Source organism: Apteryx rowi, unplaced genomic scaffold (assembly GCF_003343035.1).
Source record: "Apteryx rowi isolate R43461 unplaced genomic scaffold, aptRow1 scaffold_87, whole genome shotgun sequence".
In the NCBI taxonomy this organism is placed as follows: Eukaryota; Metazoa; Chordata; class Aves; order Apterygiformes; family Apterygidae; genus Apteryx; species Apteryx rowi.
In genome coordinates, this window is record NW_020451171.1 from 781,232 (window position 1) to 797,884 (window position 16,653).

Genomic DNA, 16,653 nt, shown 5'->3' on the forward strand with positions numbered 1-16,653 from the left:
CTGACTATATTTTTGTTCACAATTRTTTAATGTTTAATCTTTAGAATATCTGAATGTCTTAGTGTGTTTTTGTTTTTTGTTTTTTTTCTCTTTTTTTAAGATGCTGGTATTTCAGTTGTTTATTTCACAACATATTGCATCTCACGTATGGTTCAGCACTGTTGAAAAGGGATACATTGAATGCTTCCYGGTAAAAATATGAACAATTTTGTAAACAGCGTGAGGATGATTCCAGATTGCACACGTGCTGTTGGGGTGGGGGGTGGATAGGAAAGGGAATTGAGCATTTGAAGCCAGAGACTTTTACATGTCTTTATCAGGTTGATGCTGCAGAAACATTTCTAACAGGTGGTTAGCCTGCAGTTGATTTAAAAAGAGAAAGATTTGGTCAAGGTGATAAAAGTCTTGCATGTTAATACTCAAAGTTCAAAACAGACTTTGGAGCATTTGAAATATAATTTCAGATTTGAAATGATAGTGTATAATGGGATTTTTTTGAAGTATTTGAAAACTATTAATAAAATTTACCATTGTTTCAAAATTCTTTAAGATTTGAGTAGCTTTGAAATTTTTTTTGATATTTAGTGGCTTCAAAAGGAATCCAAGTTTCCTGTTTTACTTGGGATCATGAGTCTTATTTTCCCTTTGGTGAACCTAACATACAACTGAAATAACATATCTGCCGCAAGCATAAGCAAATGTGATATTAAAAGCAATGGAATATGTGTGTTAATATTTTAATTTGCTAACAAATTCTAAAGAAAAAACACAGAGTAAGTCACACTTGCATAACTTTGTATTTAGTGTCTATTGGCCAGTTTGGACATTGATTTGAGTCTTTGTGGCTATGCTCCATACATTTGGGAGGGGTGGGGGGACARCTTATTTGTTTGTACTCTGAATGAATTTGAGATCAACTTTTTGCTTAAGCCCATAATTTGAAGTCAGAAGCTGAAGTTATAAAATATACAGTTACAAGCCTTAGACAAACCAGTAAATTGGGTTTTTTGAGAGCTGGTGAGCATCTTCCAGAGATTGCACATATAGGGTGTTGGGGTGTTTTTGTTGTTTTTTTTGCTTTTGGTTGTTGCGTCAAGATTTGATACTGTGTGAAACACTGAAATAAATAATTATGTTTGCCTTTCCTTCTTATACAGGTAAACTATTTCACATTGACTTTGGTTACATTTTGGGCCGTGACCCTAAGCCTCTGCCTCCTCCAATGAAGCTGAATAAGGAAATGGTGGAAGGCATGGGAGGCACGCAGAGCGAGCAGTACCAGGAGTTCCGTAAGCAGTGCTACACAGCCTTTCTCCACCTCCGCAGGTAGCAATACTGTTTTGATGCAGAAAGTTATTAGATCTGCCATGAGGTCGGGGAGGAGTGAATGCATTGGGAAAAGGTTTCTGTTCAAAGCTCAAAGCCTACACGTCTACATTCAAAATTTGAGCAAGAACCTGTACAAAGCGAAGGGATGAGAACAACACAACAAATACATATGTGACACTGAGCTTGAATATAATTCTGTCCTTCAAGTTAAGGGTCTTAGTTTTGCTTTTCTAATAACCTAAATAGCTTTTTCATAACTCTTGTAGGTTGTTAAATTGTAGCTTCTATTTTGGATTTTTTTGCCTTTCTTTTCTCTAGTTATTGATGGTAAGTAACTGTTTAAATCATTACTCATTTGCTGCTTTCCTTCCCTCCTTCACTTTAGATTAGTGATGATCAAAATCTATTATTCTTTGCCTTGAAAATGGTGTGTATAAGCTTAGTTGGATGTAGATCCTGCTGGACAATTATTAGCTGCTTATGGTGACAGTTAAGTATGTTAGCAACTTCTCTGGTTACCCAAAGCCATGACACCTAAAATGTTTTTAGACTGTATTCACTTATGAACCAAAGAAACTCACCATCATATTTGGAAGCAACTTCATTCTCTTGAATGACCATACCATTCGCTGTCAGCTTTCTTGCTTTATTTGTCTTTTGGATGGCCGAGTGGCTCAGCTTTGTTCTGTTTGAACAGAATACAGGCAAACGCTCTTGGTCTGTCGAGTGGTTGATTTAGCGCATCTTCCGTGGAGAGGAAAGAATTTCACTTTATCTAGATCACGCATTATAACCTCCAAATTTGGGAGAAAGATTAGTAATATGAAAAGCGTATTCGAAAAGTGTATGTAATATGAAAAGTAGTCAGTAAATGATATGAAATCATATCAAAGAAATGTTAAAGGCAGTTTTGTCTCCTTTTAAAGAAGTGAAAAGGAATAAGGAACTGTTTTTATATACTGACATTGATAATGGATTAAGAGTAATTCAGCAGAACGAAAAAGCATGTTATCAGCAAACAATCTTCATGACTTCGAACAATCAGGCTAACTATTCTGCATTTTAAATATTGTTCAGAACTATTTTGTAATATTGAATTTCTCATACAGAATTATTTCATGTTGTTATGTATGATGAGTTTTTCATAGATGCTTGAGAGTTGCTTTTTTCCGGTAGCGTTTAAACGTAACTATTTTAGTGGAAAGGTCTCTTACATCAATGAAGGATTATTCATTGCGTTAACTAGTTTATGTAATGATTTGCTACAGATCATAGTTAGGTGTGGAGTATAATGGTAATTTTGTTATGAAACTAAGCTGTAAATCAGGATGGTTTCATTTGTAGTGACTAGGCCTATAGCTATAATTATCTAATAGTCTCTCCAATATTTGTTCAGTTTAATAGTAAGTATTTTTAAATGRTTCTGGAAAAATATCTTTAAGGCTTTCAGCAAAGAAGGCAGAGGATGATATTGATATTGCTATAACTATTACTGTATATAAGCAGCTAGAATTAAAAATCAAGATTATTTACTTATTGAAAAAAGAATARTTAGAGGGGAAATGGCTTAGCTCTTACAGTTCTGCATGTTGACACAAATCACTTCACAGATACTTCCAGCTATAAAGTGAGGACTCTTAACCTCTAATTGCTAAGACAAAATGCGAATTTCCTATTTATCATCTCTATCAAATTGTCTTGTATTCTTTTTTTCTCCTACATTTCCCTGAGATATGGGCAGTGCCCTGCATATTTTAAGTGGTGTATTTCAGAGTGGTTCGGTGTTTCTGGAGGAATGCCTGTTGGGTAATGACAACAAAAAGAGTTTAAAAATTTAAAGTGGAAAAAGGCATTTTGTTCTTTGTTCTAGATAAGTAGAAGTTTGCTACATGATCATTGGTTTTGCTGGGGAAAGATGTTTTCCACTTGTTTGATCAGCAATGATCGGTTGTGTATGTCAGCAGTGGTGTAATGAAGGAGCAGCCTCTGCAGGCCTTCCGAATGTGCTGCAGGACAGAACTTGCATCCTCATTTGGGAAGCAGCAGCTTTGTGCACCTCGGTTATACGCATTTAAAGATGTTTAAGTCCTGTTGTGTGTTGTCTTTCTCCTCCCCCTTCCTTAGCGAATTCTCAGTTTACAAATTCTCAACAGGCTGCAACAGAGGAGAATATTATCATCAACATTTGAGTCTTTCCAGGACGAAGTTCTAGATTGCGTTAGTCCTTCCCAAATAAGGATTTCCCTTGTTTTCATCAAGTTTGATGTTCAGTTTGAGTTATTGGGCATAGGTAGTGGTAGGGAAGGAGGAAGTAACTAGTGGCAGCAGCTGTGGGTTGGGCTGAGATTTGCTCAGGATGCATGGTGATAGCCAGCTGGCTGGACTGGGTTGTTTTTCCCTAGTCTGTTCACGGGGRTGTAGTGGACAGAGGAAGGGTAGTAGCACTATAAGAGTGGATATGAATGCAGAAACTCCAGGTAGCAAGCAGAAAGCTGTGAAGTGCTGATCCTTTGGAAGGGTTCTAGCTAGGCAGTGGGTGGTGTGAACGGCTAATGTTAGACAGAATGAATCTGGGCCTTCAGTGGACCAACTGTGAACATCTTGGCTTATTTGCCAAGGATGTTGTCTATGGGAAGGATCAACTTAGACAATCAACTGTCTAATGTAGACAGCTCTTATCTCTCTTTTCAAATCCTAATTTTTGCATTTTTTTTCCTAAATTTTGCAAAATATGTGACAGCAATACTAGAGGCAGCTAATTAATTTACTTGATAGGCTTTTTATATCCCTAGGCCACCATCTGGTTGAGCATCAAATTGCAGAAATCTTGGCATGCAGAGCAGAGAAAGACATGTGGATACTACAGTATAATGAGCARCTCTTTTTCCTGATTTTTGTCTTTTTAAAATTTATACTGGAAAGTATTAGGTAGTGCTAGTTCCAGTTAGTTAACTGTCAACAATTTTTATGGAATTGTGCTTTTCTAGAGAGATTTTTGTTGAGCTGTATTTGCTTTGTAAAATATGGCTAAGAAGCTGTCTTTTTGGGTGGTTAAAATACTTTGTACTCCTTGTAATTGCCAGCTTATTTATATTCGGAAGCTAACTAATAAACAAATGTTGCTGCTAGGAACTCGTTTTCCATCATCTACGAAGCTTCTAGTGATCTTATGAAAGCAATATTCCAGATTTTGAAGTCAGCTACATACTTTTTTCTGAAGGGAGGACTAGATCCCCTTACAGAATAAGGGAAGCTTCAGTTTATATTGAACAGCTTGAAAATTATCCTTTAGCTGCAAGTTGCTCTTTGAATTTCTTGCAAGGGCAAAACAATGTTCTTTAAAAGATTCACAAGTACCTCCAACACCAGCRTGTTAAAACTGAAAACTCCCAACAATGGCACTATTTCTCCTTTTTTATGTTTATCTTTATACTTCAAAAATACAACATGCCTACCCAAGCTATTGCAGTTTCATTGGGCAACTGCAGGCTTAATTTCTGTTAAACTCAGTGGTAAAGGGATATATTCAACCTGTTCTGGCAAATGCTCATGCAGCAACTTGAAAGATCTTTTTTTTTTTTGTAATTATGAAGACTTAATTGTTTGAATTCTAGTTTAGGTGATACTGATGTATCACTGTTACCCATTTTAATAAGTAACTTTTAAATCCATATTCTGGCATATGTCTGTCATACCAGAGGTAGAAACTTTGTCATTAACTCTTAGAGTATTTAAAATTATAATTTGTATTTGGTATGTCTCTAGATAAATGTTATGACAATTTTTAGAAGATTAGAACAAAACCAGAGCAGAATGTATTCAGTTTTGACAGTTTGAGACAATGGTAAAGCTTTCATTGCTATTGTCGGGTATCTTACACTTTTAACATAAATATGTTCAGCTRTTTTGTTATGTATGGCTCTCCTCTTAAACATTACCAACTCACATTATCTAAGACAGTGTGTTCCTTTCTTAAATGAAGTTGTTCACAAAATACTACCTTTTGTACGGTTTGCAAAATGTTTTACCTAATCTGCTCCTCCATTTAGGTATTCCAACTTGATCTTGAACTTATTTTCCCTTATGGTGGATGCCAACATTCCAGATATCGCTCTTGAACCTGACAAGACTGTAAAAAAGGTAACTGGAGAATTTCTTTTGTCTTTCAATAACCAAAATCTGCATATTGTGACATTTTTCAATCACTTAGGATGACTTACAAATAACTGTGACCTGAAAGTGTTTGTTCCTATTTTTTGGAGCCTGAACAATTTCTAGAATCATTGAAGTTAAAGGAGTAAACTCTTGASATCAGCAAGCACACGTACCCATAAATACAGAATAAATCTTTTTTGTCTGTGCAGCAGTGCACAGTCTGTTCTAGCATTGTGTTCTAAGTGATATTTTAACATTCTCCTGAGAATAGTGATCCCAGCCTAGCAAAACTGTTTTAAGAGGTGAAGCAATCAACATTGACTGTATTGTAAAAGATTGTTCTAGCTAGTCTAGAATCCTGCAAGTCTCAGATGATTTTTTCGCAGTGGTTTTATATCTTCCTCACCAAGAAGTCTGTGTTTGTGAATACGAACTTCTRTTTTCTGTGAAACGTGTCCCTTAATTCTAGCTTTGTCCCTCTGCACAAGGCTGATTCATTCTTCTCTGTTTGATGTTTTAACAATAGTTGACATTAAGAGTACGATAAATGTTCATATTGATTTCATTATGCTTGCATTTTAGGCAAATCTTGGCTTTTTTTAAAACCTGATTTACAGTGCAGGCTATCTGTTTTAATTCTGCGGAAGACTTTGTGGAGCCTGACTATCCAATGGAAATCAGCTCAGTGCAATTTTTATTCAAGAGCAGTGTAATTTCTCTAAAATAGGATGGTATTCAGTGCTTTCAATATGCTGTGAAAGCAAAGATTCAGAATCATTAAATTAATATTTCATGTTCTAATGCAATTCTCTTAGAGTTTAAGAAAAATGAATTGTGACCGACTCTAACAGAATCTTTCTTCTGTCCTGTGAGAATATAAGCATTTCTGTTCAGAATTTCATAGTTCCAAATTAATATTAAGAGATCATGTGTCATTCAATTTCATTTCCAGAAAGGCTAGCCAGACCCTGCTGTATTTTGTGGAAAAGATGACAGCCCTCCCACCCCCAATTGTTTCCCCATGAAACTGAAAACTAATTCTTTTCCATATGAAAAACAGTGTTTGAACAATGTATCTCTGTCCCTAAACACTGTTAGGTTTGAATAGGTTACTTGCCTAGAACTTGGAAAATACAGACTTGAATTAGAAAACTGAAACACTCTTTCCCMTGTTGTAGGTGAGGGGAGTAACTACGTTTGTTCTTGAATTCTCTAAGAATAATACCAAAATCTCATGTTGACTCAAGAGACAATAGTATACAAAAGAACAATAGTATACATGCAACACCTTTCTACAAATTTCTTCCTTATAAAGAAAATGTGTTTGCTTCTGGCTTCCTATTGCAGAATGGATAACAGTACATTTTCTGCTTCAGTGATAAAGTATGGGGAGGAAAAAAACCTCTTAGATTTCAAAGTCTGCAAAGAGATATACGGCAAATCGTGGGAGAGATTAAAGTATGCGCTTGTTTTATCAGAAGTCAGTTTATTTTAAGTCTAACAGTTTCTCAGTAAATACAAAAAAAAACTTTGCTTCAGAGGCAGTCTACAGCTATTGCAGGGGCAATTTTGGAATGTTTGTTGTTGACTGAAATAGTCATCAAGAGATCAAACTGACAGTTTCATTGGATTCCAGAGGTGTTGGTCCTTTCATGTTTGCAGGATTGAGTTTGAAACTTGCTGCTTACTTTAATCTCATTCGTCTCTGTCAAGAGTTCACTGTTGCTTGCCGTGATACTGTTCATTCTTGCCTTGAATACTCTCTTGTAGCCTCTCTGACATATATATATATATATATATATTTTTTTTTTATATCACAGTCTCCTAGTGTTCACTGCCAATTAAGATGCAATATCCTTGCTTCTTATTAATATCTTGGCATCATCTTTTATGTTGGTAAAATTCATAGAAGCATTGTCCAGAGRTTTTTCCCTATTTGTTTTCTATAATGAGTGATAGTAGCTTGTCAAATTCTGTAAAATATTTGTAAAGGGTGGGTTTTTTTGTTTTATATAGCAACATTTGAGTATTTCAGGCACTTAGAAAATTCTCTTACTTTGTTTCCCATGTAAGCTTCTGAAATAGCAAATCGAGATACAGTACAAAATTGAAAGCCAAGAATTCTTTTCTACAGCTACTTAAGTATATTAGAGTTCAGTGATATACAGTAGTAAAAATCCCAATGATGTAAAGCAGGATTATACTGTATCGAAATGGAGAACATGGGAGAAAGCAAAACCTAAAAGGAAGTTCTGACACTTGTGAGTTAGATCAATATGGTTATTTCTCAATTCCCTTATAAGTAATAGTGCCTTCTCTGCAAGAAACGGATATATGCTTATTTGCTGTATGACAGTTYGATATTAGATCAAATGTAATAATTTATTATTGTGATACTGAACTCTGACAATGCTGCAGCTTGAAGAATTGTGACTTTTAACCTCTTGACTGGTTCAGATTCATTTATTCTCTTAGAAGCTTTAAAATGTTAGAGCTAGAATTGAACCATTAAGGCACATATTTCTGCTACGGAATTCCAAATGGCTTCAGTGTTTTCCAACGTTGTTCCACTTGGGAAAAGCAAAGATCTTAAAATAATTCGATGCAAAATAAGTATTATAAAAGGATACAGTTACTATACTGAAGATTTTACTTTCTCACGTTCTGTTTACAGTGTGTTTGTTCCTTTAAAATGAACAGGAAGATATTACCAGAAAAATAACAATTTTTTTTAGCTGTTTATAAATGTTGTTTTTGTATGTATCTTGTACAGTTTTCAACAGCCCTCCCTGACCTTTCCCAAAGTGTTATTATTTTAAATAAGCTTTCATGGTTTTTGACAGTTCTGCTGTTTATAACTCCAAAGAATATTCTGTTCAGGTTTGGTCCTCTGCTTTAAGAATAGTACTTTGAATACACAATTTGTGCAAAAATTATACCTTATAATGGGATCTCTAAAGAGTAGGTGAACAGAGGACCCTTCTATAAAGTTGACTTTCTGACCTGCCAGATGCATGTAACTATGTTCAAAGCATCAGAGTAATTATTTTTAGGAGTTCTCTGCTTTTGGTTTATTGATTTCTTTTTTCTATAAACAGTTGCTTTTTAGCAAGTTGACTATAAAATGGTCCAGCATCAGAATCATCTTAATCCATTGCAGAAAGATGAATATGTCATTGCTGACTTTCAGACAATGTGTTTGAGAAAACTGTTTTGGATATTAAATGCCCAATAGCCTGTCTCAAATCAGTTATGAGCTTTGTTAGTAGTAATAAAAAGGGAACTAGGTGTCTTGCGTCCCTTGGGCTGAGTGACAAGTTTGTTCAGTCGTTTAACAAGATAATAGTATACCTTGTGTTGGAAAATTAAATAAATGTTTTCAGCATCTCAATTGATTTCTTTCTCCCCCCCCCCACTCCCCCCCATGCTTTAAAGAAAAAAAATCTATATATATTTCAACAGACTCAAATTAGCTACAGATCCATTTTGGACTGACCTGTAAAATTAAATTACCTTTGTCTGAGTCAAGTCAATAGCCATCTCAACCATGATATCACTTTCATGGAGGACAAAGGTGGAGATTTACAAACTTTTTAATCTGAGAAGGCATCCTGCTTATCAGTGTAGGTGGAAGTTCACGGCGGGCATTTTCCTTATGGCTGCTGTAGCAATACTCACTTTTTGTTTCTGTGGGCTGCTGGGCTAGTGAAGCCGTAGTCTCCAACGCAGCTGAAGGCAAGTCCCTGAGGCAACAAGACAGGTTACCTTTAATGACGCTTGATAATAAATCAGAATACTGCTTTATTGCTTTGTGATTAAACTACAAGGAAATGTGTATGGTAGGAAAAAATATATWTWTTTTTTGTTTTTAAAGCAAGAAAGGTTTATTGRAAGGAGTATTTTGCATCAATTATTTTAACGAAAAGTTTCTTCAGTAAAGTGACCCTCAGTTTTGGAATTTTTCAGTAGTTGCACCTATACTGCCGTTATGAGCAGGTATAAATTTTTCCAACTACATTTATATAGGTTTGTCCTAACCATATTTAAAAAAAAAAGTCACATAATAACATACTTAAAATGAATGTATTCTGAGCTAATTCATTCACTGGCTGAACTGTTTCCTTTGAACAAGATCTGTGAACTTCTATGGACTTCTTTGACATGAATTAAGAAAGATTTTTCTTCTACAACCAGTTTGATACCTCAAAGTGGAAACATTTTGCTGTTGGATATTAGCTTGGGTTCCGGTCTAACCTTCAGCTTTACAAAGTAACCTAATGCCTCCCTCTTACTTCTGATAGTCAGGGAGGTGTTTTATGTGACAGGAAATACCTGCTTGATGATGAAGAGTATGGTAAGATGTAACAACAGGCTACCAAGTCAGGCCTTGCATTGGAAATATTTTTGGTGTCCCCCTTTCCCCAACTTTCAGAAAGTAATACACCGAATTTTTGAAGCCTGAGTGAGGTTTAATTTTTTCAAGAATATGCATATTCTAAATAAAAAATAAAACTTGCAAATTGCATCTCTAGTCATGCAGTATGATAATGATGGATAGAGCAAAATAATTCTAAATAAATAACACTTGCCACTTTGTATGGCTTTGTTTCTTGTATTCTGTTTTGTTACTTATCAGTGAAAGAAAACGATGTGCATTTTCTTCCCGACAGTGTTAAAGTACCAGAAACTCCCAATGATTTCAAATGAAGATGTAGATTTAGAAATTATTAAAATCTGACAGTACCTTCTCACTTGTTTTGCATAATATTTGTGTTCAGAAATTAAATCAGTGCTGACCTTAATGATGCATTCTCACACCTAAAATTGGACTAAAGATGAGTTTGTTGGCATTGGCCTGAAAAAATTAATGAAATCTCTCTGGTTTTTCAAATTTCACAATTATTCTGTCAGTGTGTATAGAAAACTTAATCTCAACCAGCTATCCACCTCCAACGTGTAGTCCCAATCTCACTAGATTAGCTACTACCTTTTAATTGCAGGAAGATGTTTGTTTGTTTGTTTGTTTTTTAGTGACTCTCGATTCCCTCAGTCCAGTTTCAATCTGTTTTTCCCAACAGAAGACAAACAGGCAACAATGATTACCAGCTGCGCAAAAATTGTCCCTTCTCCTTTCACCCCCTGCCCTGAGATTTAGGAGCCTTCTTAAAATTCTTGCTGTTTTGTTTAATGGTAAAGCATTTGCCTTTTTTTTTTTTTTTTTTGGACAAAAAATAGCTACGGAATTTAAAACTAGGGTTTTCTGTTTGTTGTTTTTTTAGGGAGAGGGTCCCTTTCATCTCCTCCTTTTGCCCTCTCCTACTATTTATAAAGAAAACTGTCGCTCAGCCTAGCATGCTTCACCTCATGGTTCACAACACTGTCTGATTTAGGCCTTTTTTGAAAACCCACTTTGGCTCAAAAATGTCACAAAATGAAATTCAATTGAAAAGTAGCAGAAGATTCTCCACAGTTTGCTTCTCCCTTTCTCTGGCCTCTGAGGTAATTGCTTTTAAAGCTTCCCCTATTCACTTCTCTTTTTAYACCTCTCAGGTTTTTCAGGAAAAAGACTGGGCAAAAATCTGTATATACAGACTTGTCAGTGCATAATTGATAATACAATGCCAATCCCTCACTTTTTTTTCTGCCACTTCTGCTTCTTTTTTCTTTTTTTTTTCTGTGCAGCTGCAATACTAATTGCGAATTGTTGCTTTTTTAATTTAGCCCGTGCTATAATTTCAAGTAGCAGTGACTCAAATCTGCAGTCAATTATAGAGCCAATTTTGCATAAGGAAGAGGTAGCCCATTGCTCTTCAGATGTAGCGAATGTATTCAGCCTTATCGCTTCTTCACAAAAAGAAAAAGAAGCGCTTTTTGATTTTTCTRCAGGAAAGCCAGATGGCTTGTATCTGTCCTTCATAGCAAATTTGACCTTTAAATTGGAAAACATCGGGGACCAGTGATTCATTGGCACACAAAGAACTCGGCAGGCGTTAAAGGACAGCGTTCTAATTGACTGAACTCTGTTTCAAATGGCCACTGATTAAAGAAGGTGCTGCAGAGATGCTGCTGCAAACGCCTCACTTATCCGCGAGGTTATCGTGAAGGTGTATGGCGCAAATACCTGGCTTCCCGCAAGCGGTGGGTAGCTGCTGTTTGTGAAGGAGCCCTTTGCAGTTTCGATAACCCCTTTGGGTATAGGCAGGAAAAGGCTAATTCTAAATGATTCTGCAAAGTAGAGAATTTTCCTCCTGCAAAGCGGAGCACCCTCTGTGTTTTCAGGTCAACGCGAACGCTAACTAGGTCTCRCTGCGCTTGGTAAGAAATGAGTGGTAGAAATGTTTGGAAACTGGCAGGAAGGGAGAGGGAGGTGTGTTTCCTTTTGTTGCTTTGACTTTGAACATATCAAAGTAAAATGAGTCCCGTTCTAGTGGCAGAAAAGCTGAAGCAGGGATGTGATTTGACTTGAGGTTCACAAAGAGTTTCTGAGCTACCTTGTTTCTAAGCCTGAGCTAATTTATGAGGAATTTTGCCAGTCTCTTCATTTGGTTTGTAGTAAAACTCCCTGTTGTCTTTCTCCCTTCTCTGCCCTCCCCCGGAGTCAGTAAATGGATAATTAAGTGCTGAGTTCACAATTTAGCGAAACAGAAAAGACTTCTAATGCTTGACATGCTTTCTTAGGCAGCAGTAGATATCTGTCCCTCTTCAGCTGTCTGAAAATAGCAATGTTTGTAAAGATGGAGCTATGAAACATTTCTGAGATCTATTAGTGCTGAGAGGAGATTTAGTTTTATTCCTGTGTGAGAGAAACTCAGTTTTACTTGGTCGGAGTCTGTTCTGCTTCAGTATTTGTATTTACTTCCTGCTCTGAGGAAGTGAGACAGGTTTATTCTTTGTAAAAACTCACATTAGCATTGAGCTTATTTTGCATCAACGGGCGTTCATCTTTCTGTCCATTTGGGTACTAATGCTGCAGCTGCACACCCAGCTTTTCTGTTTCTAGGCTGCTGATTTTTTTGCATGTGTATTAATTCATTTCAAAATCTAAAGATGCGGAATAAATCTCAAAGTGAATTGTGTGTGAGAACACACCTTTACTCCTGTTATTTCTTATTGTGCCGTCTATTTGACTATAAGTTTTTTCGCCAAAATGATGAAATTCTGAGCTGGAACAGTATCATCTTTGCATAATGCAGAGGCTGAAACCCTTGTTTTTGTGGAAGTTCAGTTTAGAGATGTTCACTAATGTTTTTACTGGCTTCTATTTAAAAAAAAAAAAAAAAAAAAGTGCTACAAAAACCTACACAGGCTTGTTTAGAAACTGCGATTTGTTCAAATGAAAGTCTTGAAAACAACAGCTGATGTCGAAATGGCCTTATAAATACAAATATTCATGCAAATAGAGCATCTGAGTAGTTTGTATAATGTGTTGTTTGGAACATGTTGCAATCAAGCAATGGAGAAAGCAACAAAATCCTTTGCTGAAAAAGATGAAATGTGATACAGATTAAGCCAAGAATTTAAAGCCTATTTGTGCTACTTGAACATTGAATGCTGACTACTGGTAACAATTTTAGGGCAAAACAGTAAAAATAATCATGAAAACCTCACTAAACGTTGTTATTCTGCTATTAAATGATTTACCTCAAATTTTAGCAATGGTCGGGATGCTTATGTTCAATACATGTTATGACCCAATCAAAAGCGATGCTGAAGTTTCTCTTAAGCAGCTGACTTCGCAAGGAGCAATCCTTTATTCTAGTGATAAAATTATGTTGCTAGTAGTTACAGTAAACATGAGCGGTGCTGGTTAATCTTGCTGGAAGCAGAGATACTACAGCAGCCAGCGGTCTTCAGAATGACTGACTCACAATTAGGCTGAGAATGAAGTATCGATAGGATTGCCTGAGAAACGCTTGTCATGTATATGTGATCTGCTTGCTCCGAATGTGTTACTGTCTTCTTCAGTAATTGCATAAAGCTTGGCTACAGATGTCCCTGACGCAAGGGTACAGATACTGCCCTGAGAAGTGTAAAAAAGCTTCATGAGAGTTCCTAAAAATATTTGTATTAATGTTGAACCTTAAGTACCTAATAATCCGGTTTAGGTACCATTTCAGCAATGATCTTGAGAACTGCCCATAGGATTGGGGAATGCTTCACGGTTGACTCCATTTTAGAAGATGCTTGCTCATCAAAAACAAATTCCTGAGTTTAATACAAGGATAGCCATGGTTTGTATTATACAGCAGATCAAACTTGATGGGCGGGGGGGGGGGGGGGAGGAATGACTCCACTGTTTGGTGAGGGAGATGGGGGAGGTTGTGGTTAAGGAGCAAAGTGTAAGTGAAAAATCTCAAAACTTGCAATAAAGTGCACTTAACTGCACTAGTAGTATTTCTGAAATGGTATATGATCCCTCAATCCTAGGCCTATCATGCATCCAAAAATACAAAATTACCAAAAGGGAGAAGGATAATCTGGACATAAGTTCACCTGTATGAAGAACATAGACCTTCTATTACCTTACATGCTTAACTGCAGTTTTTAATATGATGGTTGGACATTTTTTGAGGTTTTCCTCTCCTCATTATTGCTGTTCTGCTTTCTATAATGTACTACAGCATTCGGGGGGAGGCATGGCTGGGAGTATTCAATGAAATCAACTTTGTACAAAACACTTGATGTTATTTCGTTCAAAAATTGTAGTCTTCTGAGTTCTTGGAGACATTTCAAGCAAAAATCAAGTATGAATTTATCTGCAGTTAATGCTCTGCAGTGTTCTGGTTGATGTTACAGTCTCTTTGCTCCTGAATTAACTTTGCAGGTTCCTTGTTTCTAGTGAATTATCACATGAAATGTAAATAGACCTAAAAGCTTGTTTTCTGAAATTTCCTATCTTTAAAAGAGGTGTGTGTGGGGGGGGGGGAGGTATTAGTGTTTTCTGTGAAATAGCCAAATATCTCCTGCAGCCTCATGCCCTAATCGAATAAGTTTGCTCCATCTCTGTGTTCTGTTTTTGCATAAACAAATAGTCTGGGACTTCTTTTATCTAGCCCGGAAATGAGGATGTGGGATACAAGTGAGTGTTTACTTTGATCAGACTGTGTTACAATAGTATCCTGGGTTTTCTGCAAAATATGGATGATGTGACCATTTGACACTGCTTTTGGAGGGCTAGAAGAGGGGAAGGTAATTCTCATTTTGACTGGGGCCTGATAGTTCTTTTAAAGCAAAAATGTAGTTAAAACCAATGTCTGCTTTTTCTTCTTTTTTTCCTATATGCTGACACCTTAAAACTCGCGCCTAGACTATTCGAGAAAGCATAATAACGTAGCTGCAAACTCTGATCTCATTATAACTAAAATGCATAAAAACAGCTTTAGCCCATATTAAAAATGAGTGCTGCTGTGTAGGTGCTTTTTTGTCTTTGTGCAACACAAGATCTCTTAGTTAATGCTTGAATCTGTGATCTCCCTAGATACTGGAAAATCCGTGTCTTGGGGGTAGCAGTGATGGAAAGCATAAAGATCTTTCAGTTGCATTTAAAAACGCACGCACACATGTTATTGTGGTGTGTTTGCACCCTGTGTTGGGCCTTTAACTTGGGGAAGGTGGGGGAGCTACTAAATCTTCAGTTCCTCCTCTTGTAATGCTTTTTCTTGAGTTTAACGACGTATTGATAAGCCTTTAATTTTAGATCTGATAATCATGGTGCAAAGTAGTATTTCTTCCTGGTTATATTGTAGAATACTCCTTTTATATTCCTTTTCTTGACTTCTTACCTTGCTGAATTCCCTTTCTCTAAATGACTGCAGAAAGTAAGGATCTGCTTCTTTTTGGTACTTAATTTTTATATACTTCATTTATCAATTCAGCCCAAAGTAATTAATACTTCAGTACTTCCCTCTCACCCCACTACCCCCGGTATTTTCTTCTGAACTGTCCCTCCTGCTTAATCTTCATGGCCTCTTCCCCTTCTCATTCTGACTTTTTTTTGTCTTGGAAAACTGAGTTGTGCCATGATGACTATCAATGGCTTTCTTACAGGACACTTCAGATTAACTGAGGTATGACAAAATTCCTAGACATACAAATTCATGCAACTGAGTTGCTGTTTTTAACCTTCTATTTATTACTAAATCAGACACTATGCAGGTGGATAGGAAGTGGACAACTCTAAGCCTTAAGGTGGAATGTCATGATTTTTTCATCGATGTTGTAGTTCTTTATCCAACCTTTTCATCCTTAAACATTCAAATTCTACTATTTTGAGACCTAATGGAATATATGTTTAAAATTACTGTGTGTATATGGTGTGAGGTTTAAAATTTTCCCTTCTGGAAACAAAGCAAAAGTTCAAATAGATTGATCCAGTATGTTTCCGTTCTCTTTGACTAACAATGAGAAATGACGCTAACAGCAAACAAAGAAGAGTTACTTAATAAAATGCTAAAGTGAGACTTCTGTATAAATAATTCATATAAACTTATAAATAAATGCCTTCATGATGGCCATTCTTAAGTGTTTATAATGAGATAATTGTGTAACTCATCAGAACATGACCCCAAAATTTGCTTCCTTTTTTAAACGCCATACAGAAATCTTGCTAAGTAGCACCTGCTCTGTGAGAAACTATTGGCTTTCAGAATGTATGGTTTGCTTTGCAATAACAAATTGTCAAATAACAATTACTATTGGTTTTGTTATAAGAACCGTAATTCAGTGTATATTAATCTTGCTGCTGGTGTTGCGGCTCAAGAAGTAATTTCTCATCTTGCCATATTTCTTCTCAGGTTGCAGCAGTTGCTTTTAATTGTTGAAAAACTTGCATGCAAAGATGTAGTTGTCAGCAGCTTCTGATCCTGCTGTTAAATTGCATACTTATTTTAAGTTCTAACTGTGGGTAAATTTCTTTCCACGTATTATCGGCGTGCCAGTCTGTTCCTGGGGAAGGTGGTAAATAGTTTAAATAGCCATTAATTCCATATGACTAAGGCAGCATCTTAGTGTTAGTAGCTCCTAGACTTTCTGAGATGTTCATGTATGAATGGATTAGAAGAGGGCTTAAGTGCTTGATTACCAGAATTGTATAAAAGAATTTGTCATTACAGTGGTGTGGGGTTTTTTTGAAACTGCAGTTAGCAATTTTGCTGAATACCCATTGCATCA

General features: G+C 36.2%; 1 protein-coding gene across 7 annotated transcripts in view; it reads left to right on the top strand.

Annotated features, from left to right (window-relative positions):
• PIK3C3 (phosphatidylinositol 3-kinase catalytic subunit type 3) overlaps positions 1 to 16,653 on the top strand; it is an 81,738-nt gene that overhangs the window by 53,980 nt on the left and 11,105 nt on the right. For 6 of the 7 annotated variants that reach the window (XM_026090674.1, XM_026090675.1, XM_026090672.1 and 3 more), the window contains 2 exons: positions 1,158 to 1,326; positions 5,379 to 5,469. In XM_026090674.1, coding sequence (XP_025946459.1) covers positions 1,158 to 1,326; positions 5,379 to 5,469 — 260 coding nt within the window. Of the gene's footprint in view, positions 1 to 100; positions 191 to 1,157; positions 1,327 to 5,378; positions 5,470 to 16,653 lie in introns of those variants that run through there. The other variant, XM_026090684.1, reaches the window with a different exon arrangement.